Genomic DNA, 18,040 nt, shown 5'->3' on the forward strand with positions numbered 1-18,040 from the left:
TTTGTGGTGCAAGGGAGCGGTAATGGCTCGTCAGCATAAAACATCTAAATTGTTTCTGCAGCTACTCAGGCAATTCTAGTGCAATAAGAATTTTGGGTTGCACTGTACTGTGGGGTTTTAATTAAACAACCCGGCGTGACAGATTACCATGCAGGGCTGCAGATTAATATAGACCACCACAGTTTCTTGAATGCGTGCCAAGATTGCACAACACAGGCATTTTGTACTTATGCTCCCTTAAAATATGGCTGCCACAGTGAGGATCGAACCCACGACCTTAGGATAGGCAGCCAATGCCAGAGCCACTGCACCACCATGGAAGGCGGCAGAAAAATTATGGCACATAGTGCCGAAACCTAAATAACTGGACATCCTCAAGTGGTAAGCAAGTATTGATCACATGTGCAAGAGGGTTTCCCGATTGCAATGCAGGTGTAAAGGACACCACACCATAGAAACCATTTTCCACAGAAGAGGCTTGAAGACAAAGTCTAGAAAGTACTCTTTATTAACTCTCGGTAAAAACGCTCAAACACCCAAAAAGTACTTCAGCTGGAGAAAGGGACCACCGCATCGCATCACAAGGCAACCTAATTGATGGCAAATAGTATTACACCCTCCAGACCCCAGGCACGAGCATTTTTCATCCCCCCCCCACCCTCCCCCATGGAGTTTAAAACCTAGTGATGTGAAAAATTGAAGAGCCACGCAGAGAAAAACCCGAAGCGCTAAGCACATGTAGGAACCGATGCCAAGTGGCCCCTTCCCCCTAAGTATATATACACTTCCTTCGGTCCCAGAGGAAAAGAAATTTCCCACCATCCGTGGCCTCAGTCCTGACTTGCTGCAATCAAAACGCAACGCCTAACTGCACATACACACAAACACACCTCAAGTAGCCTCTTAAGGACCGAGAGCGTGAAAACAAATTGCTACGCCATGAGCTAATGGCTAGCTACAGGTGCGTCAGGCACTCCTCAGGAGACCTCGCCTGCAAACGTCATCCATACGCGTGTGAGCAGTGCCAATGGAGGGACTGACTTTCGCACTGGTGCAGTTCAGAGCTTCAAGTTCGGGAGGAGAGGAGGGGGGGGGGGGGGGGGGGGGGATAGCTTTGGTAGGATATAACAGTGCACAGAGGCATGGAAGAAAAATGAAAAACGCCATTCCTACAGCACGTGACGCACCCCACTCACATCTCACTCGACTTGCCTAGCGAAAATGGCAGGGGAAGAGGGACGGCACAAGAAAGGTCTCTGGAAAAACCTGGGAACAAGGAATACGAAGCAACAAACAATGGATGGGGGAGGTGGCAAGGAGTCAGGTATGCATTAAACTGGTCAGCCGCTTGCAACTACTTGAAATACGAGGAAAGAGGCAGCCAACAACCTACAGTTGGGCCGAGTCGTCTTGGCCAGATTAGCGAGGAAGGCAAAGTATTCCAGGTACGGAAAAAGAAACGGAGGGGAAAATGAACGTGCTAGTACCGTTAGAGACAGAAGGGAGACTGACCAGCGATCAGTTAGACCAGGCTACTGCTACACCCCGACACTTGGCGCAACAACCGGGCATCTCTGCTGGTAGGGGAGACTGTCCACCAAGGGGGAAAAAAGAAAGTGCGCGGTAGGAAGTCAATTAAAAGGAAACACAGCAGGGGAAAAAGGAACAAAAGGGGCTGGAAGAGGGACGCCGGATCCAAGCAGCTGTTCCTAGACGGACTGGTATCCCTTCTGCCGGCTCTTGCTGCGCCCAATGAGGTAGGCAATGAGTACGATGATCACCAGGGCTGCCAAGGCTGCGCCGACGGCGATGGGCACAATGTTGCTGATGTCGCCCGCTGAGCACTCCACAGCTGGATGGGGGAGAGAGAGAGCACAGAACAGGACTGATCAGCACAGTGGAGCGACAAGAGCCGCACATCTGTTTGTTCATCTCCTCAACGGCCTCATGCTAGAACAATGCTATGACACTTCTTCAGGTAAACAATAAAAGTCACCAAGGTTTCCGACAAGCCGTTTGAATGCTAGTGGGTTGATGACCGTGGCAACTTCAGTGGAAAGGCCATTCCAGTCCTGTTACAGTCAAATTATTCAGCTGGTGTAAAAGAATCCCATGTTGGGACACATGCATACGAGAAACACCAGGCAAGTTACAGGTACCTTGTGCGCAGTCAATGTTGTGGCCGAAATCGCACCACGACTTCAAGGCGTAAAGACACCAAATTTTAGCAGTTTTCTATTTGCAAAGACGCACAGCACATCAGAAAATAAAGCCATGTAGATTGTGCCAGTAAGTTGTAAATAATGGAATTTGTTTCTTCCACGCTGTTTTGATGTCAGTTTCAATAGCCAAACGACGGCCACAACGTACAAGACATGTTCAGGTCACATGAGCCATACAAGACTTCAATATGGCTGTTGCTTTCTCTCTTAGCTCACATCAACTGCTATGCAAGCCTGCTCAATAGCGGTAATATAGAAATGAACAAGCAGTGATTTCATCGCCGTTTCTTGCATGCCTCATACGATCTCAACAGGTCTTGCACATCACAGTCCCCTCTGACTTTTGAAACCGAAATGGCACAAGAAAATAATGCAACAAAATTTTCCGGCTGTCATATGTGAACTCCAGATCGTGATGCATGCATACCCTTCTCCAGCGTATCACTCCAAAGGGGGGGAAAAATAAAGTATATACAGGGTGTTCCGTATTTATCTGTCCGGGTTGTAAAAAAATTCTCCCGCACAAACTACTTGCCTGTTTGGGCTCAAGCACTGACCACAGGGCAGCTTATGACAGCATGTGCATTTCCATAAATAATTAAAACACAGGAACTTGCCTGATTTGTCAGAATCTGCAAAAAAAATGCAGTAGTCTGCGCGTAGAATTTCAGTTTGAGCGAGACCTACCCCAGCTCCAAGCAGGGATATTGGTTGCCTCGCAGTTCACCAGATGGCGCGCGCAGTCTCTCAAATTGGCTATCCTGATCACCTTGGCGAAAATTTTGCGCGCAGACTAGTTTTTCACCGATTCTGGACAATCCGGAGAAGTTCAAATCTTACATTGCTAGTAAAAACACGCGGACTACCACAAGCTACTGCGGTCAGCGCTTGACACCAAAAATAGTCCAGTAGTTTGGGCAGGAGAAATTTTTACAACCCAGACAGATAAATACGGAACACCCTGTACATCTGAAAATTTGGTCCCTTTAAAGGTGCCAAGAAAACGCTTGGTTTTAGCGATGAAAATATTCCCGGCAGTGAAGCAGCCAAGCCGCCCTTTGGGAGAGAAAGCACAGGCCCACCACCTTGCATGAGCCTGGTGGCATACACAGCCATGATGATGCTATACATCCTGCATTAAATCCAATCTGACCTCTCACAGCCATGACAGGTTTTTTAAAAATTAATCTACCGATCATTTCTTGCTCAAGCTTTTTTTTTATAGGTCAAAGAAAGGATCAGGGCTTCTGAAACTATCAAAGACAAATCAGGTTTTTGCCTGTGAAAATCTGTTTTGCGACCCGCATCTTTCCCTCACGAGGCCAAATAATTGATGTCCATTTCCGCTGAACTGCATTCCTCTGCATGGTTTTGATGAACATCCATAAGTGTGGACATGTGTTACACACTTCTACACTTGTAACAGAACGAAGAGTTCCATGTAATAATAATATTATTATTATTATTCTTAATAATAATAATAATAATAATAATAATAATAATAATAATAATAATAATAATAATAATAATAATAATAATAAGGAGTCGTGCACCTCATGAAACCTTTTCAGAGGCTGTTCATCCACAGTCCTAAGCACCCTATATTTTGGAATAAGAATATGACTCTAAAGAGGTCAGTGCAAATGTAGGAGTCACCAGAGGACTAACTGAAATATACCCCCATATGCTCCACACAGCTGTTCCAAGCATCTAGGCGCAGAGCCACAATCTGTCAGCCATAGTCAAGCATTCAAACGCTCTTGGCAAAGCAATGTTGGGCTGCCCTATAAGCCTGTCTATGCAGGAAACTACACACAATTCATTGCAGATTGTGCTCACTGCAAGCCTCAGAAGGAAAGAAATCGAACTCCACAAACAAGAAGCCACGCTCTTCACAGCCTAATGCCAGGTGGTAAGGAGTCAAGCGGTGGATTCATCACAGGCAACCTCAAACCAAGAAGTCTTGCACGAACTGCTAAGAGCAGGTGAAGCTGGCAGACTGTTTGCCAGCTGGTCTCAATATCGTGACAGGACATACAAATAAAAGAGGCACACACCTTCGCGTAGCGGTAATCACAGTTGGGACCACAACAGACCCTATCAAGAGGTGCAAAGAAAGGGGGGGGGGGGGGGGGGGAGAGGCTGCACTCACCAGCGCCAAACTGGGCCGGCTTCTCTGTGCCAGAGATGAAGGCCTGCAGCTGGACAGTCATCACATCCAGGGTGACATTGGCCCCCAGATAGACCGGCTGGTCCACACCGCAGTGGTACGACCGGCCCTCAGGCACGCTGTACATCATGAGGGTGTCGTTCCGCACAGTCACCATCTCGCCTGAAAGAAAAGAGTATTAATTAGCAGGAATAGGACTGAGGGGGCATGCAATCACACACGCGACAGAAAGAACCGGTTTAAGAAAAAAAAAAACAGTCCATCCTGCAGTACGTATATGGCCAGACAGGAGAGTCCAACACGGGCAAGAAAAAATGTGGCACGAAGACTATTTCCACCTCTTTGTGCGACATCAGGAAGGGCTGTGAAGCTCCTCAGCCACAGGAGCACTACCCTTGCTAAAACATTACGGATAGTTAGAGCTCAAAAATGCACTGTACTCGTTAGTTTCACGCAAAGGCCTCCAATTTCTAACGGGCAAAGGCTTACATTCTCACCCACAAGACAGACACCGATGTGTGCAGATAGTTCAATGCCAGAGCATTAGGGGGCCCATGGCGAGAAATCCTGGTGTGGTAGCGATTCATGGAAAGGAGTAAAGCGCAAGAACGACAGAAGGAGAGATGTAAAGTACGAAGGGCCCGGGACAAAAAGAAGATTGCGAAACACTTGGAACACACAAAAGGCCGAAGTGAACACTGTCAGCGCTGGCCTTCATAATTAAGCGTAGAGACAAATTAAAACCTATATCTTAGTTGGTGGTATGCACTCAGTAGTGGTTTGTGTATAATGAGAACAGTCTCGTCTTATCGAAATGCCAGTTGACGGCTTTACGATTTGAAAGCCAAGCCTGTGGTGTGGTCTGCTGCGGGTATGCTTGCCGTGCTTTGACACGCACTATTTTCTTTGGGGCTCACCGTCTCTGAAGCGATATGCCTCCCATGTGCGTCACTACTACCTATTTTAATTGGGATGAAAGACTCTGCGTAGATGAATTGCGCCAACTTTGACTACTGTTCAAGTTCGTGCCCTGGACAACGCTGAAGAACCGTACGAATTCGAAACCACCCGGGTGCAATGTGCCAGCTCACCAAGACTGAGCCCCACCAATTAAGAGACCCCCCTTTAGCTTTAATTTCAAGTTTTCGATCTCCCTTGCAGTTTGAACCAACAAAGTATCATAGCACACATTATATGGTGGCTTAGGTATTGGTGGGGAGTGCGAACTAGGTCCAAAAATAAACAGGCAGCCAGTTGCGGCGTGCCCGAACATTTCAGGTGCTCACATATTGGCTATAGGCTGTCACAATGCTGCAAAGAAGTCAGAATAATCCAGTATGTCCGGAAAATCTGGGGTCCAAATTTCTGGTCGTTGACTGTATCTCCAATGACCACAGTGCACTGCTCCAGCCCAATGCCGCTTTTGTTGCACTGCAGAGACCTGTGGATGAGCCTGCCCAGCTTTTTGCAGTTTACAAGTTAAAGGGGAACCCTGGTTTTGAAAAGAAAATTTTACTAATTAGACATAGTAATGAAATATTCAGGCCACATGTAGTTTTCTGTGCTGATTTTAGATATGTTATTTAATTTCGTGTAAAACAATTCCTTGAGTACTTGTGCAATTTTTATGCAAGTATTTTGGGAAAAGTTTTGAAGAAAATTTGGTGCTGGAAACTCGCTGAAATGCATGCCATTGGGTTCTCTTGACACCAAGGAATGCAATAAGGGTAAAATTATCATCCTGGCTATCATAGAACGTAAGTTATAGGGTACTGAAACTGCCATTGCAGAAAATGGAAAATACTTCTCATTTCTGAAGCGACAACTTCAAAACTCTATAACTCAAGTTCTATGATAATTTTGATATCTATGATAATGATAATTTTACGCTTATTGCATTCCTTGGTGTCAAGAGAACCCAATGGCATGCATTTCAGCGAGTTTCCAGCACCAAATTTTCTTCAAAACTTTTCCCAAAATACTTGCATAAAAATTGCACAAGTGCTCAAGGAATTGTTTTAGATGAAATTAAATGACATATCTAAAATCAGCGCACAAAAATACATGTGCGCCTGAAAATTTCATAACTGACTTCATTAAATTTTTTTTTTCAAGACCAGGGTCCCCGCTTAAACCTGGACATAATGAAGTGGAAAAAAAGTCCGGGATGTTTTGGTACATCCAGTTTTTGCGAGAAGATCCGAAACGGCAATGCAGAACGGAAACCAAAATAAGAAATGTAGGTGAAATCACCTTGGAAACGTCGACAGGAAACCCCATTACTCGAAGTCTGATAGCACGACTGCCGTGGCAGCCGCCGCCACTTCCGTCGCGACTTGCGTAACGCCATTACCAGTGGGGTGAGGAGATGGAGAGGCGGGGGCACCGTGTACGTGCTGGAGGGGAGCGCACGCAGCCGTGTCGCTGCCATACACCGGCCCGCGGCTGCGGAGGCGTGGCTGCACATTCTTCCCACATGTTCCCTCTTTCATTTTGGCCGCCCCTGTTGCCCCAGGAAATGGACTCTTTGCTTTGCGTCGCTGGCGCTCTCCGCCGTCCCCGCTCCGAAGACCCGACGTGCGAGAGCTATCAACGCCGGAATTAAGGCTGGAATACATGGAGAGTTCTAATTACGGCTGCAAGTCTGATTTTCGCCCGACGGCACGCACTCGATACCTGGCATCAAGAAAAACACCTGCCACCACTGATCTGGTTCAGTCAGATATTGACGTGTGGTGTCCAGCGAGACCGGAAGCGGCAGCTAAAGCATGCCAATAGCAGCGCAGAAAGCCCATTTTTCCGGTTCGACTGCCGCTGCCAGGCCTGCCATCACGGCCGACGAGCTACACAACGAGCTTGGCACGGAAATGTTATCGTGAATAGAAACGCTACATCAGACATGAATTGTTTTTTTTTTTAAAGAAAACATGGCCGAATCCTGAATCTAAATGCCTGCATTTCCTCCCTAAAGCGAATGAGTCGGAAGAAAATTGCAGCCAGTCGTGTGCGCGGCTGAGCGAGCGCCCAAAAATATGCGACGCCATGCATTCGAGCACGTAAATTCCTACAGATACTTATGCACGCATGCTAAAGCAAGTACACTGGTGTCAAAGTGAACACTTTTGTAACTTTAACAGGAGAGTCAGCGTCACTGCTCTTACAGACCTAATTGCCCAGTGGTATTAGTCACTCATTGATCACATTTGCTTTCGCGTCGAGGGATATGCGGCGACGCACTGCCGCTTCGCGCCACCACGACGTTTTCTGTCGTGCGAATATAGCCACAAAAAGAAGAAAAAAAAAAGTTGTATGTATCCCGGGCTACACGCAAGCAACTGCGGTGTGGCGAAAGCGAAAGAAACAGATTTGCTGACAGACGCGTTGTCTCAACTGCGGTCACTAGTTGCGATCGTTGATGCTCCTCCCATGTCAGTTTGTGCTTCACTTTTCAGCCAAATTTCTTAACTCGGCACGAGCTAAAGACAGTCTGCCTAGCGAGTTCGTTACATTAAGGTCAACCACCGCTAGGCGTTCGTTACATGGAGGTCTTAAATACACGCGCTTAAATGGGGGCGGCGTCGGGGAATTTAAAAACTTCGTTATATCGAGGAATTCGCTATATGGAGGTCCGTTACATCCAGGTTCAACTGTATTTTGTTACAGTGTGTCTTATAAAATAAAATACTGCACATAACAAAACCTGCAATCCCATTACAATATTGTCACGTTGTAGTGACGGCAGTCCAGCGGTCAGGAAGACACCAACAAGAGACTTGCAAACGAAGCTCTTTATTTGGGCTGACTTGCGCCCGCAAAAGAACTGAATCACTCGGCGGCGGCGTAAGCAACAAACGTGCTCGTCAGTCGTCGAACTACGAATGCCCGCTGCATCGTTCAATTTAAAGCTGCCAAGGAAACTTCGAGATAACAGGTCGAGATCATGTAGAGTAATCTAGAAACACGTAGATGCAGCTGTTCATGGCTGTGAACAATCGAGATTAGTCCGGTCGCTTCTCGCGTCACGAACAAAAATGATAACACCCCTTTCCTGCAGCCTTGCAGGAGCGAACGGACACTACAATGATACGTGGCAATATAAGGCATGAGGGACAGCTGGAAAAAACTCTGCTAATACCAATTGGGAAGCAATCCAACAATATACAGTGGAGCCCACTTAAAAAAATGCTATTCAAATGTCAAATGTCGTTAATTCATTACGTATAAGTACACTTACTGCGAACATCCGGTGTAAGAGACCAGACTGTCTCGAAAACTGTTCTGGGGTAGGCTTTTCATGCTACTTGCGGGAGTCCCTACCTGCCCGGACCAGTTAGCATTAGCACCATTCACGGATAAAACCAGAATGAAACTACAAACGACCGTCTTCAAAGGAGGCCCCCTCCAGCCGATGGCACTGACCAACTGTCACGATGCAGTTCATCCTCCCCCGTTCACCTCAGTGCGAACACTGCTGGGGCTGGCAGGTGCGAGGAGATTGCACAAAAAAAGCTGTGCATCGATGTTGGGCATTGATGACTACGCTTGGTGGTCTTTGCTAGGCCTCTACACACAATTTCGTGCATGCATTTCTACTCTGTTGACCCAACAGGAATAACAATGCTCGCCAGAGCTTTCTTTGCCTCACTATTACTACCTCTCAATACTGCTAGCTAGCTGCGGTGAGCACCGAGCACTGCAACTCACCGGGCTTTGAAGCATTGGGGAAGTTGACTGGATCCATCTTGAACGTGAGAGTGACATCGTGTAGGTAGACCGTGCCGTTCTTGTTGAAGCTCAGCTGCAGGCTTTCGTTGTGGTTAAACTTGAGGGCCAGGGTCTGCTCTCCCTCCGGGGAAGCGCAGCTGCTGTGGACAGGGTCCACCACCGTCTCGTTGTCCAGGGGCAGAAGGGCTTCTTTCACCTGGGCAGAGCAAGGCACACCTCCCATTGATGGCCACCCCTCTTAAACAACGGGCTGCAACAAAGAGGTACAGAGCACCATGCTTTGACTGAGGAGCCCAATACCACAAAAAAATCTCTGCCTCTCCCGTCACAAAGAGTAGAGTAAGCATGAAATGTTTACGGGCATAACACATTGGTTGCAGATGGTATAGTAGTCAAAATCTTGAAATGGGTCTAGTGTTCGACGCAACAAGAAGAGTGTGGTGTGGTGTGTTGAAGTGATCGCCTGCAATAGTGCGGGCTTAGGTAGGCAGCCACGAACAGTGGCGGCCTTGTCGCTTTCACTAGCGGCCGCATAATTATCGCGTTGTCGGCAGGGGCGAGTGGCCTTCTGCTGTGGCGTATCACTCGCAAAACGAAGGCTTTGCGCAAGACGCTTCCTCCCTCCCCTTCATCAGGCTCCATTGCTCGGCTCAAGCAGCTGTGACGGTGGCGGCATTGAAAAGCAGGACGATGCAGAAGCGTACACGGACACGACGAGACGCAGGCCTGACAGGAGTGTATATGCAGCGCGTTCGAATACTCCGCAAGCGTGTATACATCTGCCTGCCAAAGGGGGAAACGTCATGAGCTGAAGGCCCAGCGGCCGGTCTTTTACATGCGTGAGTGTGGGACCGCGACGCCATCCTTGGGGATGGCGCGGAATTCCGCCTAAAGCCCTTCTCGCCCTGAAGCTCCCCTCTTGCTGTAAGCGGCCCTCTCTCAAAGCCCCTAAAAGATCACGTCCGAGTCTCGTTAAATCTCGTACGGTGCCCGGATGAGTGGAATTCAGTGCCCGGATGTCAGCTCTCGGTCTCTGCGTGACGTCACTACACTGCCGACTACGGGAGCTAAAAGCATTCCATGCTTAATACACTGCAGAGGCTGTAGACGCTGAAACCCCAATTTGCATGCCTGCATGCCAATGGTCACCTTGCTTGATGGTTGTGACATAACTGGAGTCCTTGAATCACTTCTTACATGAATGCAATGGCCGAAGTGAGTGTGAGCTGTAAGGGATGCCACAAGGGAGGGCTCCAGATCAATTTCAACCACCTAGAGCTCTTGAACACGCATCGACATCGCACAGCACACCGATGCCTCCACATCTTCATGCAGCTGGGTTTCAATCCCACGTTCTTGAGGTTGGCAGCCATATGCCAAGACCCCCGAGGCACCACAGCGGGTGTCCAAGTCATGTTTGCCACAAATTCCTTGCTTCACTAAAGGGGCTGTTGAGATGCAGCCTGTGAATGAAACCACACACTTCAAACACTGGATCAGAAATCGCCCTTTTGGAAAGTGTGGGAGAACAACGGAAGCAATGAATAAACCTAATTTATACATGTGAATACAATCAAGACTCGCTAGAATTGGCCATACCAGAAGGAAATGCAACACAGCAACATGGGAACGAGTGAAACAGCTGGCTTGATTATACAGTAGAGTCATTAACTCGCGGTCCGACGGATTTCGAAGAATCAGAATTAATCTGGTTTACGGCAAGTGCTCCTTGAATAGCGCTGCAGCGCATCCAAGCCTTTTTGCTACTTCTGTCCAACACATCACCCTTCAGTGGAAGTCGTGCATTCTTGAAACACCGAGGCTTCTCCATTTTTCGGATGACCGGCAGTGGGAGTTAGTGACTGCTGGACACACTCGCGCCGCAGAAAGCGGTTATCCTATCCTTACGTGTGAAAACGAATGCTTGTCTGCTTTGTCGAGTGCACATACAGCATGTGTCTGTGCAGACAAATGCCTGCATCAGCTCAAATCTGAACAGGTTGGTCAGCGTCCTGTGCATCTTTAAGAGATAGCACAAAAAGCCCACTGAGGAGTAATCACGGCGTTGTGCCACCATCACATTTGACGAGGCGCGACAGTTTGTCGGGCAAAGACTGTGGGCCCCCCTTCCCAATTGTCTCCAAAGTGCGGAGACTGTTTGAATGCGTGCGAGATATAGCACAAAAGTGCTAGACAGCTTGCTCCAGCCATCGGTTAGGAGTCAAAATGGTAGCATTATGGTCGCCTATGGCATGGCTATGCTATTGCTTAGTTACACGTAATCAGTTCCTACTACACTGGCTAGGAAGGCACAAGCCCAGATTCAACCCTGTCAGCCCTGGTGGCAGCAATTGACGCCACAACAGAAATGTTCCGCTTGCGCCGCAGTAACAGACGAGAATACTATTAATTTTCAATAGGATAGTTTAATAGGATGTTCGTGCACTTCCAGTGAGCTGCGCGGTCTGAAGAAGCAGCTGCATGGTAGGCATGCAGTGGAGAAGCAGAGATATAGCACATTTGTAGATTACATGGTCTGTTCTGAAAGTAGTAGGACTGATTTTTTTAAACAAAAGTTATTCAAGGGAATAGTACAAACGATTTGAATTTTTTGAAGTAGCACCTTTCCGCACCTACACGCTGCTGCCAATGAGTTTCACAGTTTTCGTACGCCTCCAGGAACGCCTGGACCGGAATGCTGTTTAGCTCCCTCGTCACGGCCTGTTGAACCACCTCTACCGATCCGTGATGCTTCCCCTCCAGCGTCGATTTTATTCTCGGGAATAGAAAAAAAGTCTGGCAGGGCCAAGTCGAGGCTGTAGGGGGGCTGAGGCAGCGTTGCCACCTTGTGCTGGGCAAAAAATTGGGGTCCTCATTCACATGATGAAGAAGATCCTACCGGTTGGCCTTTTCCTCCTCTGACAACACTCCCAGCACCAACTTCACGCACGCTTTCCTCATGGAAAAGTTTTCTGTCACGATCCCAAAAACTTGGGTTTGAGGAATGCTGAAGTCATCAGCAATTCTCTGATACTCATTCTACAATCACTGTTAAGTAAATGTTTCACTCGCTACACATTTTCGTTGGTCTTGCTCGTCGAAGGGCGTCTGGAGCGGTCGTCTTCCTCCACTCCTTCCTTACCTTCTCGGAAAAGCTTGTGCCACTCAAAAAACACCTGATCTACCCATGGAAGCGTCCGCGTAGGCCTCCTTAATTATGTTGTGAGTCTCTGTCCGTTTTGCCAAGATATACTAAAAATTTGATGGTGTATCGCTGATCCAGTAAACGCTCGACGATTCTGCGTGATGAGATGTTTCGACAGGGGTTCACAGTACAAGCGACCTCCTCTCTTCAACGGCCGAGAGCCGACTGCCGATTTTCCCCAGCATTCCCAATATCCCCCTTCAACGATCCTGCATGAGCAGGCCACCTCTCGTCCGCCGGTTCACCCAGGAAAAAAACCAGTCCTACTACTTTCAGAACAGACCATGTATATCTCACTAACCACTCCTTTCCCGCTCAGATTTTTTAAATGTTTTCAACACCTTTCCAAGCTCATATTCGTGCCTCAAACCTTATTGAATGAGTTTTTTTTTTTACACTCCCACTTTTGACGCCACCATGGCTCAACGGTTGCGAGCGGTGGCCATTGATTAAATATTCTGAGGAAGTTCTGCTAGTCTTTGCTGACGCACCTATACTGATGAGTTTGTTCGACTGCTGACATGAATATTCTTCGCGGCAAATAGCGAACTATTAAAATTGGCTTTTGGGTGAACTGGACAACAAATTTTGCGCTCTTGTAGAAAGTGAATGCTGGGATCGAGCCTGGAAATTCCAAGGGCGATGTCGCCGAACAGCAACTGGAGCAAAGGAACAGCGAGAATAAACGAACGCCTGACCTTGCGCTTTTACTCCCGTTTTCCCACCGCTCTCCCCTTTCTGTGAGCATCAGCAGTGAGATGCAAGAAGCAACCGGGTATTCGCACTGCAACTCCCGCACTGCCGCTCGAGCAGCTTGTGTGGCGCACCCTTGACGCTGGGAGCAAGTCTGCACTCTTGACTTGTTCAGCATGCTCATAAGCAGCTTCCACTCCTGTAAACTGCAAAATAAATTTGTCGTTCACTTTTTTCACTCTGAATTGTGGCAACCAAAGCAGTCCCTTTCACATTTTAAACCCACCAAGCCTTGGTGTCCGATTTTTACGCCATACCTATAAATGAATAGTAGAAACACAGCGAAAAAATCCGCAACCATAACAAAAATCCAGGGCCCAAAGGGTTAATGTCCCCAAGCAAGGGGGTAACTGCGAGCATCACTGGTAGGAAAAGGGGGTCCCTCCTCACCTCGTTGTCAATGGTCAAGTAGTTAACCCTGAGCTGCAGGGCTGCCTTAACCAGAATGCAGGTGTGGTTGGTGGCCTGGTCGGTGACATTGTAGCTGTTCACCGAGGCCTCCTTCTTGGGCGCTGGTGTTGGTGGTGGTGGCGGAGGCGGAGGCACTGTGGTGCTCGAATGCGGGGTGGTCGTGTTGGGAGATTCGTGCGTGGTGCTCGGGGTCTCTGTGGTCTTGGGGCTGGTTACAGTTGGTTCGTGGGTGGTCGACTGGCTAGTCGTGGTTTCTGTGTGCGGCGTGGGCTTCGGTAGATCGGCTTGCGTCACCCTTTGCGCTGCAGAAGAGAAGAAACAGAAAAAACAGTGAGGTCACTGAAGGATAGAAAAACGGGCAAAAACGGGAAAAACAACCAGAACTACAATGAACCCTCCCACCAGCAGCTGGCGCTATGGTTACAAAGCTTCAAAGCATGGAAAGAATGGCTAAAGTTTCGACCACTTGGTGCAGTGCTACGTGCGATAGTGTGGTACACATTGGGGAACCTACAATGGGAAGTGGACAGTCTTAATGCCATTGCCTCTTCACATCAATGCATCTAAACAGGATGCAGAACTCTGTTAAGAAGCCCAAGAAGCACTTTTGGGCACTGCAAAAGTACACTGTAACGCCTGTGACAGTATGCAAATGAATTTGTTGACGTGGCCACACGAGCCTCGCACTGATAAGTGAAGTTTGAGATACTTCCACTAAGGAACAAACCACGTTCACAATAAAATGCCACAGCAACACGCACTCTGCATTACCGCTAGGGCTTTGGCAACTCTGACAATGGAGTAATAACGTTACACAATTTGGCATCACCACACCGACTGTTGTGGATGTTCACAGTGCTGCCAGCATTAATTAGAACGGGTCCCTACCCGAGTTTCACGACCTGAACTGCAGGCACTGGACAGAGGATGCTTTGACCGAGAACTGGTTTTGCAAGCCAGAAAACATCACGAAATGAAACACCGGTATTGCCATCGCACACGATTTGTTAACTGTGGTGACTTTTTTTGAATACCAAGACTAGTCCGCACCACTATCCATTTACTGTCGATCAATAAGCACTTTTCATCCTTAACAGCACAAGCCAGAATCAAATAGGCCAAGAAAAAAAAAAATTCCATTATTCAACTGAAATTTTTTGAGCAATAAGGTAACGTTTGGATGCCAAAAAAAAAAAAAATTCTACAAAGTTGGAAAAGGCCAAATAACCAATTTCCACTATGAGGAAGAATTGAATGCAGTGGTCGCCAGTGCCCATTGAAAACGTCCAACGGTAGAATGAGTTGTAGTGCTCCTTCAGTCTATGTCGCCATTTGGAAACCAGATGCACATCCTGCTAAACATCGAAAAGGGCATGCCCAAACTTAGAACAGCCTTCGCCCCACCTGAGAGCCATTAGAAATTGCATACAACCACACTTCGTCATCTTAATTATGTAGCAAGTTTACAAACTAGCTGCATAGTGTTATATTTTGAATTCTGTACCAGTGTTACTGTCTGCATAACTGGTGAACATTGGTATAAAAACTGAGTAGGCATCAATGCTTTTTAAGTGCCATGCTTTGATGATGCACTACCGTAATAGACCGTGTGCGGTGCAGACAGAATGAATAAATGAAAACAAGAAAGTAAAGTTTAGTTAGTTTAGTTTATGGGGTTTAACGTCCCAAAGCGACTAAGGCTATGAGAGACGCCGTAGTGGAGGGCTCCGGAAATTTCGACCACCTGGGGTTCTTTAACGTGCACTGACATCGCACAGTACACGGGCCTCGAATTTCTCCTCCAAAGAAATTCAACCGCCACGGCCGGGATCGAACCCGCGTCTTTCGGGACAGCAGCCGAGCACCATAGCCACTGAGCCACCGCGGCGGCAACAAGAAAGTAAAGAATTATGGTGGTGCGCAAGAAAAAGGGACAACCAAGCCACAGCAGAGCCCCGCCTGGCACGTGGAAATGTGCGAGGCAGCCTGCCTCGCACAACATGGGAGTGCGCTGAAGGGAGCCACAACTGTTACGCCAGTGGGAACACCTGCTGCAGCAGTTTCATTGCTGGCAACGTCACGACCAGGTGCGGGGAAGACTTTTTTCTAAATCACCAGCTCCACAGTGTGGTGGAGCAATCGAAAAGGCCTGGTGCCTTTCTGTGGAGGATTAGTTGCTTGGATTTGCAACAATGGTTTGGTTTATTGGAGTTTAGCGTCCCAAAGCGACTCAGGCTATGAGGGACGCCGTAGTGAAGGGCTCCGGAAATTCCGACCACCTGGGGTTCTTAACACATACTGACATCACACAGTGCCCGGGCCCCTAGAATTTCGCCTTCATCGAAATTCGGCCGCCGCGGCGGGGATCGAACCCGCGTCTTTCGTTCCAGCAGCCGAGCGCCGTAACCACCGAGCCACCGCGGAGGGTCAATGGATTTGCAACAATGGAAGCTTGGATGGGCAGTCAGAGCAGAGGACCCTGTGAAACCCGAAGGGGCCAGAGCTGCTGCGTGTCGAACGTTGGCACGACAATCGCGCGATGTCCTGGCTCTGGTTGAGCTCCAGGCAACCATCAGTAAGGCCAGATGAACAAGCGCCTCGCGATACGACCTCCCGAGGGTTAGCGGTTCAGCCGGCAAGATGACGGGCGCCGCCGAAGGCTGCTGCAAGCAACGGACGCGCGTGGGAACGAAGTCACCGGAGGGGCCTCGTGGTAGGACGCGAGGCACGCAGGAACGGATCGCGTAGCGCGGGCCAGGGTACAAAGTTCGTTGTGGAACTGCGCCGCGATGACTCAGCACGCGCCAGCTGCGGAGAGGAACGGGGAGAAACGCCCCGCGTGGTCTGCGCTGACGCGCGCACAAGACACCGCGCTGGCTGCCCGAGTTGTGGTGGCTGCTGCGGACGGCATCGGGCTACGCTAGCTGCTGCCGTTACTCCGCGCCCAGCATCCGTGTTGAAAGAGGGCGAGGAGAAAGCTCGAAGGCAGATCGTCCCGCCGCATCCCGGCTAAAGGGAGAACTGTACGCGGCACACAGTTGAGAGCCGGAATTCAGTTTGTTTCCATAAACTTGATTCGTGTATCATGTTCCCATTCAAGTATGACAACTGCCATGTGACCCAAGTCTACACGTGCGTTCCCGTTGGACAAATCTTCGAGGACCTCGGTGCTACCGTCATGCCTCGGCCCCCTCGGGGCATCAGACACCACCAGGGTGGCACAAGACGCTCAAACAAGAGCAAGTCAGAGCAAGCGAATTTTATAGTTGAGCGCGAACAGATGAGATGCAGTGGAGCCCGGATATTTCGAATTACTGGCCATATCGAACATCGATTATCCCCTTCAAAATTGTGCAGAAGTATGGGAGAGTCACGCATATCCAAATGCAATTCCGCCGGTCATTCGATCTTTCGCTCACTGACAACGACGATGGCTTTTCTGCGACACGGGGCACATAACGTTATCACAATACCATGAGGCCGACGGCCGCACTAAGGCTAAAAAAACTGCTCCAGCATGGAGAAACGAAGACTCCCTGTTATTCAGATGGAGGTTGCGAACTAGTCAGCCGCGGGTGGGTCGGTTTGTACGGGGACGACGGCTGAAAGCTCATGTTTGCAGCCTGCCATCGGCCGACCGCGGCACGGAAAGCAGGAAGGAGAGATTACCACGCAGCCACCACACGCAGACATCTTATCTGCGCGATACAGCGGACCACGTTTGCCATCCTGTCGGCAAAAAGCTTCCGACCAGCACGCCAAAGGTCGACCAGCTGTTCGAAAGGCAGTACTGAATGCAATGCGAGGACGCTAGATTAACGGGCAAGTAAGTCGCCCGAGAAGATGCGGTTAACTGGATGTTGATTTTGCGAGCTTAGAAGCCCACACTGTGGCTGCGCCTCTTGAAACTATTTCGGGAAACTACGAACTGGGAATGCCGAAAGAGGGTTCTGCTGCGATATCGATGTCCACTTGGATGTCAGATGTCAAGGGGAAGTGTGTAGCACAAATGCAGCAACGCGCTGCGGTGTGCGGCAAGAGACCGGCACGAGTCCTGTACTGACTAACGCGAAACGTTTGCATTCACCATCGCAGAGTCAAGAGTGCAGTTCGGCTCTGCGGTCAACCCGCGAGGGCAAAGAAAAAAAAAAGTCGTGCCGAGTGAAGCCGAGCTTCGGAAACGTGGTGCACGATACAGTACAAATTTCTTCCGTGAATGCTTTGAACGACAAGTACTTTCAAGCCGCCAAAGCAGTGATAACACCGCAAATCTGCCGATATCGCAAAAAGAGCCGGCAGCAGCGCACTCGAGTCTATCGAAAGCGCTCGCACACGGGCGATTGCCGAGCAGAGTGGACGGACGGACAGCAGCAGCAGCAATTATCAGCGAGGTTCGGAGGAGCGCCAAGGGGGCGGCTCGGGGTTATTCCGAGCTCCGATCACGTTTCGCCAGGGGGCGACGCAGATACGGGACAGGTCCCGAGGTCGACGCCTATCGGCAGGCCGCCATGGAGCGCCCGTGTGCGCCGAGCGCTTGGAGGAGGGGGGGGGGGG

At 49.1% G+C, this 18,040-nt stretch overlaps 1 protein-coding gene across 1 annotated transcript in view; it reads right to left on the minus strand.

The window, feature by feature from the left end:
* Window positions 1–490: 490 nt before the first annotated feature.
* Lamp1 (lysosome-associated membrane glycoprotein 1) overlaps window positions 491–18,040 on the minus strand; it is a 32,239-nt gene continuing 14,689 nt past the window's right edge. The window contains exons 2-5 of the mRNA XM_089546409.1: window positions 13,466–13,788; window positions 9,097–9,313; window positions 4,375–4,554; window positions 491–1,852 (exon numbers count right to left, since the gene is read on the minus strand). Coding sequence (XP_089402535.1) covers window positions 1,710–1,852; window positions 4,375–4,554; window positions 9,097–9,313; window positions 13,466–13,788 — 863 coding nt within the window. The 3' untranslated portion in view covers window positions 491–1,709. The remainder of the gene's footprint in view (window positions 1,853–4,374; window positions 4,555–9,096; window positions 9,314–13,465; window positions 13,789–18,040) is intronic.

The sequence above is a fragment of the Amblyomma mixtum genome, chromosome 5 (genome assembly GCF_055824585.1).
Source record: "Amblyomma mixtum isolate Tamu chromosome 5, ASM5582458v1, whole genome shotgun sequence".
NCBI lineage: Eukaryota > Metazoa > Arthropoda > Arachnida > Ixodida > Ixodidae > Amblyomma > Amblyomma mixtum.